Source organism: Mus caroli, unplaced genomic scaffold, assembly GCF_978045245.1.
Source record: "Mus caroli unplaced genomic scaffold, Mus_caroli_1 scaffold_16, whole genome shotgun sequence".
Lineage (NCBI taxonomy): Eukaryota > Metazoa > Chordata > Mammalia > Rodentia > Muridae > Mus > Mus caroli.
Genome location: NW_028227271.1, coordinates 19,100,029 through 19,113,656, shown reverse-complemented (window position 1 = coordinate 19,113,656; position 13,628 = coordinate 19,100,029). Strand labels below are relative to the sequence as shown.

The 13,628-nt window shown below is 49.1% G+C and overlaps 1 protein-coding gene across 1 annotated transcript; it reads left to right on the top strand.

The window, feature by feature from the left end:
- The first annotated feature begins 74 nt into the window (after positions 1–74).
- Ribc2 (RIB43A domain with coiled-coils 2) lies at positions 75–13,148 on the top strand. Its single transcript, XM_021183750.2, has 7 exons — positions 75–373; positions 871–952; positions 3,238–3,582; positions 5,987–6,105; positions 9,914–10,141; positions 11,614–11,780; positions 12,702–13,148. Exons 1-7 carry the CDS (start codon positions 260–262, stop codon positions 12,778–12,780), a joined length of 1,134 nt encoding a protein of 377 aa, XP_021039409.1. The 5' UTR covers positions 75–259; the 3' UTR covers positions 12,781–13,148.
- The last annotated feature ends 480 nt before the right edge of the window (positions 13,149–13,628 follow it).

The following is a 13,628-nucleotide window of genomic DNA, read 5'->3' as shown; positions in this document are numbered from 1 at the left end:
TCTTTTCGAAGTCTCGCGAGACTGGCTCGGGGGGAGGGGGGAGCGAGCGAGGCGCCGTTGCTTAGCAACGGAGGTTGGCGTTGCCCGGGGAATCGGATCCCTGCTCCGTTGTGGAAAGCCGACCGCCGGGACAAACTTGCTCTCAAACTTTTATGGGCGCTGCTTCTCAGCGCTGTAACTTTGCTTATTTCTGTGGGCTTTTCTTACCGTGTTTTTTTTTTTCCGGAAAGCTCCTGAAGCCCAGCCGAGTCCCAGAGCCATGGAGGTAGCGATGTCTAAGGACCTACAACAGGAGGCCAACCTAGCCAAGAAGCGGTACATGGACCTGTGCAGGCAGGGACGGATCTTCGACGCCAGGAACAGGATCATTGGGGTGAGACACTAGGGACGGGACAGAGAGGAGGCAAGACTTTATATAGAAGCACCAAGTTTGGCTGGCTGGATTTGGAAATCCTAACCTTACCAGCAGGAGCCAGTTCTGGAAGCGAGGCATTTGCTTCCTTGCAGGTGACAAATGCTCTGGCTAGCTTGAGTAAGGTCCAGGAGGTGGGTCACCTTGCAGTAGTGAAAGAGGCAGACTTTAAAACACAGAAAATGCGGTGGGATCTACACCAGCACTGACTGGAGCCTGGAGGGGAAATCAGAGAGGGCTTCACAGAGGAGTGGTACTTAAACAATGTTGGGAGTGGTGTGTATAGGAAATGAAGGAAGCTCTGGTGGCAGCTGACAGCGCAGGCAGAAGACCCAGTCATAAGCAAAGGCATCCACGTATGGGAAGGGAACCTTTAATGCTGTGGCCAGATGAGAGGGTTCATGGCCTACTGAATAATGCTAGCTGGCTCTAACCCCTCTTCCCTTGTCCATTCCTAGGGAGACACACAAGCCTGGGATTTTCAAGTCCGTGACCAGAAGATAAAAGAAATAACTGACAAAGCTAGGCATGAAGCCTTTGGTGAGCACTTCTAAAATGCCCAGCTATTTCTTAGGGCCTCTAAAATACCAGCTATCTCTTAGGGCCTCGTGGCTTCCTCTTACAGCTGAGAAGACCAGACACACACACACACACACACACACACACACACACACACACACAGGTATGTGCACATACACAGAGTTATTCTTATGGCTTTTTCTTCTTTTAAAATTTTACAATTTCCTGTGCTCAATTAGCTTAATAAGCATATTCTTCCTCTCAAGGAGAAACAGTTATCGCAGTTACTGATTTGGTTTTTGGTTTTTGGAGACAGGGTTTCTTTGTGTAGCCCTGGCTGTCCTGGAACTCACTCTGTAGACCAGGCTGGCCTCGAACTCAGAAATCCACCTGCCTCTGCCTCCCAGGTGCTGGGATTAAAGACATGCGCCACCACTGCCCGGCAGCTTGAATTTTTAATGTACATCTTAGGAGATACATCTTAAAAATATTAGCATCATTTTGTGTTTTCTTTAAAAAAAATTTTCTCTCTAAAAAAGGAAAGACTTTAAATACATATGTACACATTCTCTGCTTCAAAACTCAAGGCCGACCTTCTACAGAGGACGGCTGTCGATATCAAGTGACACTTGTGTGCTGGAGCATACATGAATGCACACACATGCACGCATACATGCATTATACACACACGTACACACGCGCTGGCACACAGACGCACGCACACACGTGTGCTCACACACACAAGCATACACTCGCACACAGAGTTATCATTTCCACCGTCTTTCTTTTAACACTTACCACTTTGCTGTGCTCAGTTAACTGGATGAGCGTATTCTTCCTGTCAAGAAAAAGCAGCGTTGAGTTGGAAGTTCTGGGCCATCCGGGGATTTACGTGGTTCAAGTCGTGTTCTAGGTCCTAGATCAGAATTTCAAACACGATCCACTTTTCCTTTCTTGGTTAGCAATTCCACAAACGATTGAACATTTGTTTGTTTGTTTGTTTGTTTTATTAAATACCACAGGGGTTTGTAAATTTATAAAAGGTGGACATATAAAATTTTAGAGGCAAATGGACTACCAACCTAAGTCTTAAAACATGGTCAGAAAAAGACAATGATCCGTGGTCTGTGGTGATTGTTGGAGGAGTTGGTTTATGAGGGAAGTTGCTTTTTTTTTATACTATTATACATTTTCCAAACTTTTCAGTCTTATTTATTTTTATTTATAAAGTAACTCAAACTTATAACACCAGGGTTACAGACACCTGCAGCCACCACCAGGTCTGATATCAACATTTGCCATGTTGGCCTCTCGTATTTTCCTCTAAGAGTTTGTTCTGAGAACTGTATTGTATATAGCACAAGTGCCCCCCCCCATTACTATCCCCTACCCTGCTTTTTGTTTTGTTTTGTTTTTGAGACAGGGTTTCTCTGTCTAGCCCTGGCTGTCCTGGAACTCACTTTGTAGACCAGGCTGGCCTCGAACTCAGAAATCTGTCTGCCTTGAGTGCTGGGATTAAAGGTTTGCTCTACCATGCCCGGCATTCCCCCCTTTTTTTCTTCTATGGAAGGGTGCATTTCCAATGTGTTTATACTTGTACTATCTATATAACCATAATAATATGAACTTGCTTTTGTGTGTCTTTGTGTCTATATGGTGTGTGTGTGTGTGTGTGTATGGTGTGAGCATTTGTGTATTGCAGGTAGCACAGAAGGCACATAGACCAGGCTGACTTCTGCCTCCCACATTCTGACATTCTGGGATTGAGATTTTTAAATATATATATATATATATATATATATATATATATATATATATATACATATATGCTAATACTGCTGCAGTGACTGTCTACATGTTATGTCCCTTGTGTACATGTGAGAGGGACACTGGAGTGGATGGGTGGGTCAGACTGCTTTATTAGAAGTGTATAAAGTTATGCTTCACTAAGCAGTATGTGGGACAATCCCAGCCTCATTCCTCACATCATTACTAATGCAGCCATTGGCAGCATTTTAAGCGTTCTCCCTGAAGTTCATTCAGTGCGTCCCACGAAAGGTTAATATTACTTTGTGAGTGTGTTGCCCACTTGGGTTTCTTTATAGTGCTGAGCCTTGTCCTGGCCTGTGCTTGTTTGTCAGTTGGTTTTCCTGTGTATTTAAGATCAGTTTTTAGAAATGTGATCACTGCTCCTTTAATGGCTACAGTTTTGGGACCTCCTCTTTAAGTCCTGAAAATTATTTTAAAGTAGATTCATTTTTTTACCCATCGTGGTTTATACAAATGCTATCTATGTCTTTTCCCAGCTGCTGAAATGAAGCACAATGACAAAGTCATGTGCATCGCACATGACCGGGAACAGAGGCACAGGAAACAGCTGTGTAGAGCGATCAATGACTTCCAGCAGAACTTTCAGAAGCCAGAAACTCGACGTGAGTTTGATCTTTCTGACCCCCTGGCCCTCCAGAAAGAGCTTCCGGCCCGAGTTTCAGACAATGACATGCGGAACACCATATCAGGAATGCAGAAGTTCATGGGAGAGGATTTAAACTTCCAAGAGAGGAGGAGGTTCCAAAAGGAACAGAGCAGAGAATGGTTTCTGCAGCAGCATGGGGAAAGGGAGAAAGCCCGTGCTGACCACATACTGGCAGGTAATGAGAGAAAAGACTAGGTGAGCGCAAGTCACCCTCTAGCCCAGTTTCACTGGCCGCTTTTCAAAGCCCTACTAACATTACAAAAATCAGAACCTCAGTCCTAGGGGTCTGCGTCTCCAGGCGTGCCTCCACAGGACAGGGAACACATTTGAGCATGCGCATTGCCCTGGTTTGCTTTCTATTGCTGTGACAAAGCCACCACACCAAAAGCAACCTGTGGAGGAAGCTGTGTAGAGCTATCAATCCGCCCCATCCCTGAGGGAAGCCAAGGCAGAACTCAAGTAGTGCGGGACACAGGAGGCAGGCACCGAGGCACAGCCTGCCTGGAAGATGAATAAATGCATCTAAGTCTCGCAAGTCTCCTGGGTGTGGAGATGGAGGTTCCTTTGGGTACTTTGGGAGCCCAGGCATAGGCCCAGTGCTAGCAGGTCCTCACCAGGACTCTCTGGACCTCTAGATTCAGACATGAAAGAACCTCTCCAGGGGGAATGCAAAACAAAACAACAAAAACAAAAACAAAAACCCAGCATGTTCTGCCTCTGGGGAGGCGATCAGCCCCTCCTAGGCAGGCAGTCACAGCAGCCTCTGGTCCTCTGGGTCCATCACTAGTGACTGAAGAGCAAACCTGACCTAAGTGGGAGCCACCTCCCTCCCCTCCTCTGCTGCTCCTGTCTCTGTGATAATTCACTCTCCTCGCTCAGCTTGGGTTCCTCCAGGCCTCCTCTCTCCCTGATGGTCTTCCTTCCCTTCCAGCCTCCTCTGTCCACGTGTCCTAGAGCTGCTGTGGCCAGCCTGGTCTGGGCTTGTCTGTTCTTAGCCTCAGCCTCCCCGATACAGATATTTATCTGGCTTCCAAACCAGTTCCCTCCCTGGGCTGTTCTGTTGGATCTGCTTCTCCTTCAGCTCCCCCCTTGCCTGTCAAACCATGAACCTGGGAAGCAGTCCTGACCTCACCTTCAGCCACCTTCAACTGTGCCCCTTCTGTCTCAGAATACACTTTGAAACACGCCCTACCCGCCATCCCCTTGCCCCTACCTGAGACAAGCATTGTCCCACCTGGACAGGTCTCTGCTAACCGCTTTGTAACTGTTTCCTCTCCTCTCTAGTCCTCTCTTAGCATGACAGGCAGAATGAGACTTCTTGCATACTGTCAAGTTGAGCCATGCTCTCATCCAGCTCAATAGTGTCTTCACAGGATGAAGATGAGATTGAAATCATCGCACAGCCTACAGGTTCTCCACGATGGGCCTTTGCCCACCTGGACCACATCAGCTCCTTCATGGCATTTCAAACGTTGTGGCTCTTTCACCTTGAGCTTCCATCCTGTCTCTCCCACCTCAGGTCCTCTGCACCTGCCCTGACCATTTAGTCCTTCAGAGATGAATAAACGTGGTCTCCTAGAGAAGCTGTTTTTTGGGCCCTACCCTCCAACCTCCCAAGCCAAGCATTCCCTGTATTCTCTCTCCCCCTCCCTTTCCTCTATGGACTATCACCCTTTGTCTATCTCGTTTCTCTATGTTATGTATGCATCCTGAGCAATATGGGGCCCTATCTCTGCTCTTCGTCACCCTCTGGAACATGTCAGATTAGCAAATGAAGAATGATCTAAGGGTGAAGGTGTACTGAGGCCAGAGAGTCAAGGCTAAAGAGACTGGTCCTTGTGGGACTGGGATGTAGCACAGTGTTGGAGCACTTGCCTAGCATGTGAGTCCCTGCATCCCCAGCACAATGAAGAGACTACGTCCTTTGGTTTGGGAAATATGATGGAGCCCCTCAAAGCACAAGCACAGAAAGTCACTGCTGGCCAGTGACTTTCCCAGTCCATCGCACACCAGCCCTGAGCCTCACAGGCAAGGGCGGGGCACAGAGGTTAACCAACAGCTGCTGTTAACAGTGCTGAGCCACGTCTGGAAGCCTGTTCTGGCTACAGGCCTTTACACTTCACTCCTCATGCCCGTGACCTTCATCCTTCCTGGTCCTTTCATCCTTCACTGGCCCAGCAAAGTTCTGCTACTGCTCCATAAGTATCTGTGACCTGGCGCTCTGCTCTGGGTCTTGACTGGTTTCCGTAGCCTTTTGTCCTGGGTTCCTACCACTTCTTGCCTTTGTAAGGCTGAAACCACCTCCTGATAGGCCAGAGTTAGCAAGGCCTAACTAATCTACCTCAGGACTGCTGCAGATATCATGAATTCACAACAAATATCATCGATCCATAGAGATTGCTAGTACCCCTTGCTCACAAAGATGTAGGAGCCACACTTAAATCGCCTAGAACCTGTGAGGCACATAGACTCCTCTTCCTCCACTCACTCCCCCCTTCTCTCCCATGGTAAGGGATGAGAGTGAATCACCACACCATTGGGTGGTGCTTCTGGGTGATGGTATCCGTGTCTCCTGGCAGAACGCCTCCACACTCAGGCAAGACTCAAGTTTGATGAAACAGCCCGAGAGTTGCTGAAGCTGGAAGGCTCCACCAGGAAGGAAATCTGCGCAGCCGTGAAAGCGTTCAATAAGAACCAGGTATACACTCCCTGAGCTCAGTCTGAAGGGAAGGACATGCACACAGCAGCTTCCCAGAGGCTCCTGGAGTTTGGAGGGGTTCCAGACCAGCTCATGCCACCAGCTCTGACAGAGGGCTCACCCCATGAGAGTGGTAGATGAAATCTGATTTGGCCTTTACTCCTCTGGGAACTGCTTCTTCCTCTGTGGTTTGGTTTGTTTTGTTTTTGGTTGTTGTTGTTTTGGTGTGTTTGTGTGTTTTTACATGTGGTTCTACTCCTGGTGGATTCCCTTGTCTCCAGACCTGTGGTCTCAGGAAGAAGATCGCTGACTTAACTTCACATTTATTCTTGGTGTTCTTGTTTTTATTTTTGTTTCTTAAATCAAGACAAGGTCTCACTATGTAATCCTGGCTGTCCTGGCACTCAATGTGTGTGGGAGACTGGCCTCCTCAAGTGCAAAGAGATCTGCCTGCCTCTGCCTCCCGAGTGCCACGATGCTTGGCTCAGTCCAGACTATTTTTTTTTTTTTTTTTTTTTTTGGTTTTTCGAGACAGGTTTTTTTTGTGTAGCCCTGGCTGTCCTGGAACTCACTCTGTAGACCAGGCTGGCCTGGAACTCAGAAATCCACCTGCCTCTGCCTCCCGAGTGCTGGGATTAAAGGCGTGCGCCACCACGCCCGGCCAGTCCAGACTATTTTAATAAGCATCTGCAGTGGTACCTTCAGGCCCCACAGCTTCCCATGCAGATGGATGCTCAGGGCAGCATTGTCACAGTGCCTCTATCCGAGGAAACTGCCCTTCAGCCTCCACAGCTCCTGTTCCCGACAGGTATCAGACTTTGCCATTTAGCCAGGAAAAGGAAAGGAAATTCCACACTGGGCGTAATAGTCCACACCTGTAATCCTGGCACTCCAAGGATATGGTAGGAGGAGTTCCTGCCCCTGCTGGGCTACACAGAGAGACCCTGTCCCAAAGAAGAAAAGAACACCTCAGATGGGCCATTGGTTGTCAGCAGGGCAGGCACAGTGGGGACTACTTATTCTATCAGAAAGTAATATCAGGATTTAGCATGCAGGCTTTTGAGTCTGCCTACAAGGTTCAAGGCAAAGCCCTTCTCTGCAGCCTTAGTCAAGCCCATAGACGCCTGTTCTATCATGTGTAGAATGAAGGTGAAGGCAATATCCACCCAAAGGCATGCACTATTGCTCTGGTAAGGCACACCTTGGGCTTCAGTGGCTCGCAGGATAAAACCAGTGTTCCTCTCCATCCCAGGCTGGCTCAGTCAGAGCAGCTGATGGAGAGGATTCCTGCAGTGCAGAAAGGAGAGGATGTGGTTGGTCCCATCCGTGTCCTCCAAGAACCTTCACAGCCACCCTTGCTCACATTTTATAGGGTAGAATATGCCCATGGTCAGGCACAGTGTCACAGTCAGCAGTAATGACTTTTACACTTGCTATTCGATTTGAGAACCAATGTGGTGTTAGGACAGTTTGGCACATTGTCAGGACTCTGCATGGTAGCCACAAGTTTAAGATGTATTTGATTATCTTTTTACTCGTGTGTGTGTGTGTGTGTGTGTGTGTGTGTGTGTGTGTATACCATGTGAATGCATGTACCTTCAGAGGCCAACTGCCAGAGCCTCTGGAGTTGGAGTTACAGGGAGCTGGAAGCTGCCCAATGTGGGTGCTGAGACTAGAACGCAGTCTCTTAAACACTAAGCTATCTTTCTAGCTCTGGTGGCTGATACTTTTAACCCTGGCAACAATCCCCTGTTAGCATGTTTGCCTATTTGACAGCCCTACCAGAGAGGCTGATTAATGCCGTTTCATTGATAAAGAAAGGCTCAGAAGGGATGAGTGGTTATCCAAGGATAGCAAAGTACTGAATGGTAAGCATCTAATTTTGTTCTTGTCTGCCACAAAGCCTGTGCTGGGTGACAAGGCACCTGTCCCCTTGCAAGCCCCTGCCTGTAGCGGGTTGGTCTGATGCTGCCTGTATTCTAATACTAAATACTGGCTTCTCGAGATGTGATTGCCTGCCTCCTCAATGAGCAGATTCTCTTGTATACCAGTGATGCTTTATGAAACCTTACTCCCCAATTTAACTGGTCAGTAAAAGGCTAGAGCCTGTGATTGGGCAGTGGAGGGAGAAAGATGGGACTTGAGGACCGAGTGAGGGGGTTGCAGGTAGAAGGAGAGGAGGAAAAAGAAGACAGAGGTGGAGGAGGCTGCCATGAGAGGAAATGAGCAAGTAGCCCAGAGAAACGGCAAGTGACAAGAGATTTTAAAACTGGGAAGTAAGTTAATAGAGCTCTAAGCCGGCCCAATCTAGGCTTACAGCTTGAAAATAAAATACCTGGATTGTGTGTCTTTTATACAGGCTAGCTAGGATTGTAAACCCATTCTATACCCGCCTTGCAAGTCCTCTGCCCATTCTTTCTAAGATCAGCTGACGCTGGAAAATGTCTCCTAATCCATCTGTGTTAGTCAGGGCTTTCTAGACAAACAGAATGATAAAATGAATGTAGATTTGCTATAGTTTTACAAGCTATGGGTCAGGCTATTCCAACAGTGGCTGACAGAAAGTCCAGAAACCCAGTAGTTGTTATTCAGCTCATGAGGCAGTCACCAATATACCTCAGAATCCCAAAGAAATGGGCTCTAATACCAGTGGAGTAATGAACTTGCCAGTGAGAGTGAGGACAAGCGAGCAAAAAAGCAAGAGCTTCCTTCTCCCATGTCCTTTATATGGCGGCCAGCGGAAGGTGTGGCCCAGATTTGAGGTGGATCTTTGTCTTACTGTCGTATCGCTGTGAAGAGACACCACGATCAAAGCAACTCTTATGAAAGAAAGCCTTTAAAGAATTACAGCTTCAGAGGATTATCATCGTGATGGGAGCACGGCAGCATGCATGGTTCTGGAGAAGTCGCTGAGAACTTTTTCAACCAGATCCGCAGGCGCTGGGAGACAGACACTGGGCCTGGTGTGGACACCTCCGAATCCTTCTGATCCCTTTGGGAGCCATTCTTATTCAAACTACTATAGTCTTCCCACCTCAAATGATCTCCCCCCCCCAACCCCGCAAAAAAAGTCCCTCGAAGCTTGAGTTTTTTGTTTTGTTTTGTTTTTTAAGATTTATTTATTTATTATATGTAAGTACACTGTAGCTGTCTTCAGACACTCCAGAAGAGGGAGTCAGATCTCATTACGGATGGTTGTGAGCCACCATGTGGTTGCTGGGATTTGAACTCCGGACCTTCGGAAGAGCAGTCGGGTGCTCTTACCCACTGAGCCATCTCACCAGCCCCACAGTTTGAGTTTTAGTTAAGTCCAGATGTAGTCACATTGACAACCAAGAGTAACCATCACCCCACCTCTTGACTGTAGAGAGAAATACCTATAGTCTAGCGAGGGCAGGCGACTTACTATACAGCTCACACAATCCCTCACCGCCGGGCTTGGACTGGTGAGTGAACAGGAACTCATTTATAACCGGGGCCATGCTGAAACTGTCAGGACTGCTGGGGCAGCAGTGCACTTCCACCCTTAGAAGTCACCCTGTGTTGGCTTGTTGTGCACAAGTATCTAAGAGTTTTAGGGAACACGGGATGCACTGCTTAGAGACAAGCCAGTGGGGCAGTGTCTTGCTTTGACAAGTTGGTATAGAAATTCACAGTTGTACACACTGCTGTGGGGAATGACCCAAGGCCCAGCCACTGCCCAACAGTGCTCTAATAGCTGGGGTCCCCAGCCTGCAGCCAGGGCTTCAGATGGGAGGTCTTGACCCTGCAAATGCTCCAGCGTATTCTGAGGTCCTTCCCTGTACAGGTTGTGGAGTTGACAGAAAGAAAGAGGCAAGAGAAACAACAAGAACAAGAAGACAACATGACCGAGATCACCAACCTGCTGCATGGGGGCCTGCTTTCTGAGAACCCTCGGCAGGTGGCCAGCTCCTTTGGGCCTCACCGTGTGGTCCTTGACCACTGGAAGGGCATGAACCGAGAGCAGCTAGAGGAGATCTGGTTCACGCAGAAGCAGCAAATCCAGGAGAAGCTGGTGAGTCCCTCCCGGGCCACACAGTCACCTCTGCACCCCTGAACGGCCCACATACCTGGCTCCTGTGTCAGTGCTCACTCTGAGAGACGCCTCCGCTGCAGGCAGTTTTCACTGTGGTGAGGGATAAGAGCCAGGAAATCTGGCCACAGATGATGTGTTTAGCATGCATGAGAGAGGAGTAGAGGGTGGCTGCAGCCTCCATGTGGTTGCTGGGATTTGAACTCCATCCTCCATGATGGGCGCCATCATGGGCAGGTGTAGACGAGAGGAATACTCAGGCATGGTCGTCATTTATAAGCAGGGACCTGAGGAAGCCAGTGGGGAAGGGGTGGGTAGACAAATGCCAGAGGGATGTCCTGGGGGGTCAGGGAAGGAAATGTCCCTAGAGAATAGAGAAGAAACCCCTGCACCAAAGTGACTCCCAAGATGTAGACCCAGGCAGGCAGAAGTACTACAGTGTGGAAGGGCTGCCCTGTGAGAGGTTCATGGTGGGCTGGCCAGAGTGGAAAGAACAGAACTTAAATGGCAGGCTTTGCCTGTCTCTTGGGAGCCACTTTTGTTCAATGAAACTGTGCAATGAAGGTTGGCCACCTGCCCTGAACCAGCATTTTGGTCCAGTTTTTAATCTAGAAGATCTAAAGGCAGGAACACACAAAGGGAGAAAGACCACATTAAAATGGCTGCTCGGGCCCTTGTTCCATGGCTCTTGCTTCCTTGTCTTCCCCATGCTCTCTGAGCCCTGGGTGATCTGGGAAATGGAACTCACCAGTGAAGCAGGTGTGTTGCCAGCAGGGTGCCTTTGAGCAGCCTCTTTACAGAGAGGCCTCTGAGATTCCCAGAAGTATGGCCACACCTCTCAGGTGGCAGGTGGCTAAGCCAGTGTGGGGGTGACTTTTGGTCCTGACACGAGGCCATGCTGAACCCCCTGCCCCTCTGATGTGGATGCTCAGCCTGGCCCACCCTGTTGCTTCTCCTATTTGTGGGAAGTCTGCTGAGCTGAGCCTCTTGGGAGCCACTTCTCCCCACTGTCCTCTGGAGGGCTCCTTGCTTGGCAAAGAAGGTTCTGGAGTGCATGTCCAAGGCTGAAAGTCAGGTTATCTGGAACTAGGCTATCCCCAACATCCCCATGGTGACACTGTTGTTACTGAATGAGGCTTATGTCTTAGATAAAGGGTTCCTAAGTGACCCCAATGTTGGACAGCTTGCTTGGGTAGTATCTGATTTTGCAAAGCCAGCTGGGAATCCTCCTGAGGACCTGACAGGAATCAGCCTGTCTGGGAGTATTGTGGAAGCCAGGTCCCCACTGTTCCTTCAGGAACAAGAGGGCAGCCAGGCCATGCAGGACAAAGGCAGGGTCAGGGAGGTCACCTCCTTTCTTTTCTCCAAGTTTGAGTTTTCCCCATTCATAAAAAGAGGCCAGGCCTCCCAGATGAACCCCTTGGGCCCAAGAGAATCCCTTTTCCTGCCTCCAGAGGCTTCAGGAGGAAGAACGCCAGCACAGCATGGACTGGGATCTGCGCAGGATCCGGAAGGCTCATGCCAGCCTGCTGCATGAGCGGCAGCAGCAACGCTTGCTGCGGGAGCAGCGCAGGGCCCTGGACTGCAGCAACCTCAACCTGGCCAGGCAGCAGTACTTACAGTGAGTGCCAGGGACCTCAAGTAGGTGCAGAGTCGGTGGGCAGCCCCACAAGTCACCATGTGTACCTTATGTGCCTGAGGAGCACACATCACAGGGGAAAACGGGGGCTTCCTGAAGGAGGCTTCATGGCTGAGCCTTGGGGTTCAGTCATAGCCCACTGTTTAGCATCTCCGACAGAGGGAAAGAGGGCTCCCAGGCTCTTTCACATGTCAGTCAGCTGGGTATGGACAGAACCCCAAGAGCAGCTCTGGGGTGTGTCCATGCCAGCTAAAGTAGCAAGTGACCAGGTAAGCATTTGCCATTCAGCTAGTCTATCCTTGAGTCCTGAAGGGAACCCAGGGGTCTGCTCCAGTTGGAACTCCATCACCAATGAGTCTGACAGTTGCCATGGCTTCCACTGGGGCTTAAAAGGAGCACCCAGACATGACCCGACAAGATACAGTCATATTCATGTGGGATGTCCCCGTGAGTCACTGATACCATGAGTCACTGACATTATATATATATACATATATATACATATATATATATACATATACACACATATATGTACATGTACATATATACATATACATACATATTTAAAAAATAACGTGCAGGTGTTTCGCCTATATGAATCCTGTGTACCACTTGTATGCAGTGCCCACAAAGGCCAGAAGAGGGCATCAGATGCCCCTAGGACTGGAGTTCCACACTGATGTGTGCTTCCGTGTGGGTGCTGGGAACTGCACCTGAGTCCTCTGCAAGAACAAGTACTCTTAGCACCTGAGTCCTCTGCAAGAACAAGTACTCTGAACCCTCTCCTAGGCCCAGGAAGCTCTTGAGAGCTCATTCATGTTGGAACAGATTCTGTAGCGTGTGGATAAAATGGTCCTGGGCTTTCCCCACACGTTTGCTCATCTCTTTTTCTTTTGTCAATAGGAAAAAACAAATGAATACAGCCTCCTCAAGCCAGCCCACAGAAGACTATTTCTCACAGTTTAATACAAGGAGCCGCTGAGAGAACCGACTCTGCTTCCCCTGTTTATAGTAGTTCCTCTAGGAGTCACGCCTATTTCAAAGTGAATCTGCTCCTTGGTCTGAACACCCCGTATGGGCATGTGCACATGCGGTCAGGCTCTGCTCTGTGAAGAGCTCTAGCATGGCTTTGGGTGCTGTGGACATAGGACACGGTGAACCATTCCAGAGAGGCTACACCGAGGCCTGAGTGCTGCTCAAGCTCCAAGCTGGCTGCTCAGTCATTCTCTGACTCAGTGACTGAACATCATAGGTGTTGTTCCGTGTGCCCCATGAAGCACTTCTTCCTCGGATTCTCACCATAAAGAGGCACCAACCTGCTTACCACTCCCATTGTCTAGTGGAAGAATCTGATTTAAAAGAATACATCTGGCCGGGCGTGGTGGCACACGTCTTTAGCCCCAGAACTTGGGAGGCAGAGGCAGGAGGATTTCTGAGTTTGAGGGCCAGCCTGGTCTACAAAGTGAGTTCCAGGACAGCCAGGGCTATACAGAGAAACCCTGTCTCGAAAAAAAACCAAAAAAAAAAAAAAGAACACATCTGGCTTATGGTTGCTCCCCACCCTTTCCCCGCCCCCAGAAAATGTCAGCACTCAGGATTGAACCCACCAAGCCTGGCTTTCAGCCTTTTTATTTCCCAGCCCCTGTAACAAAGGCCCCAGGCAACAGTGGCTTCTAGAAAGCACTAGTTTTTATTTCTTGCTGTAAGAGAAGCAAGCTGATCTAGGAGCCCTGCTGGTTGGGGGAGGACCCAGTGCCCTCTGCTTTTTGCCCAGCCTCCAGGGCCACTATGTAGCTCCCATCCTAGGGTCTGGGCCTCTGCTCCAGCTTG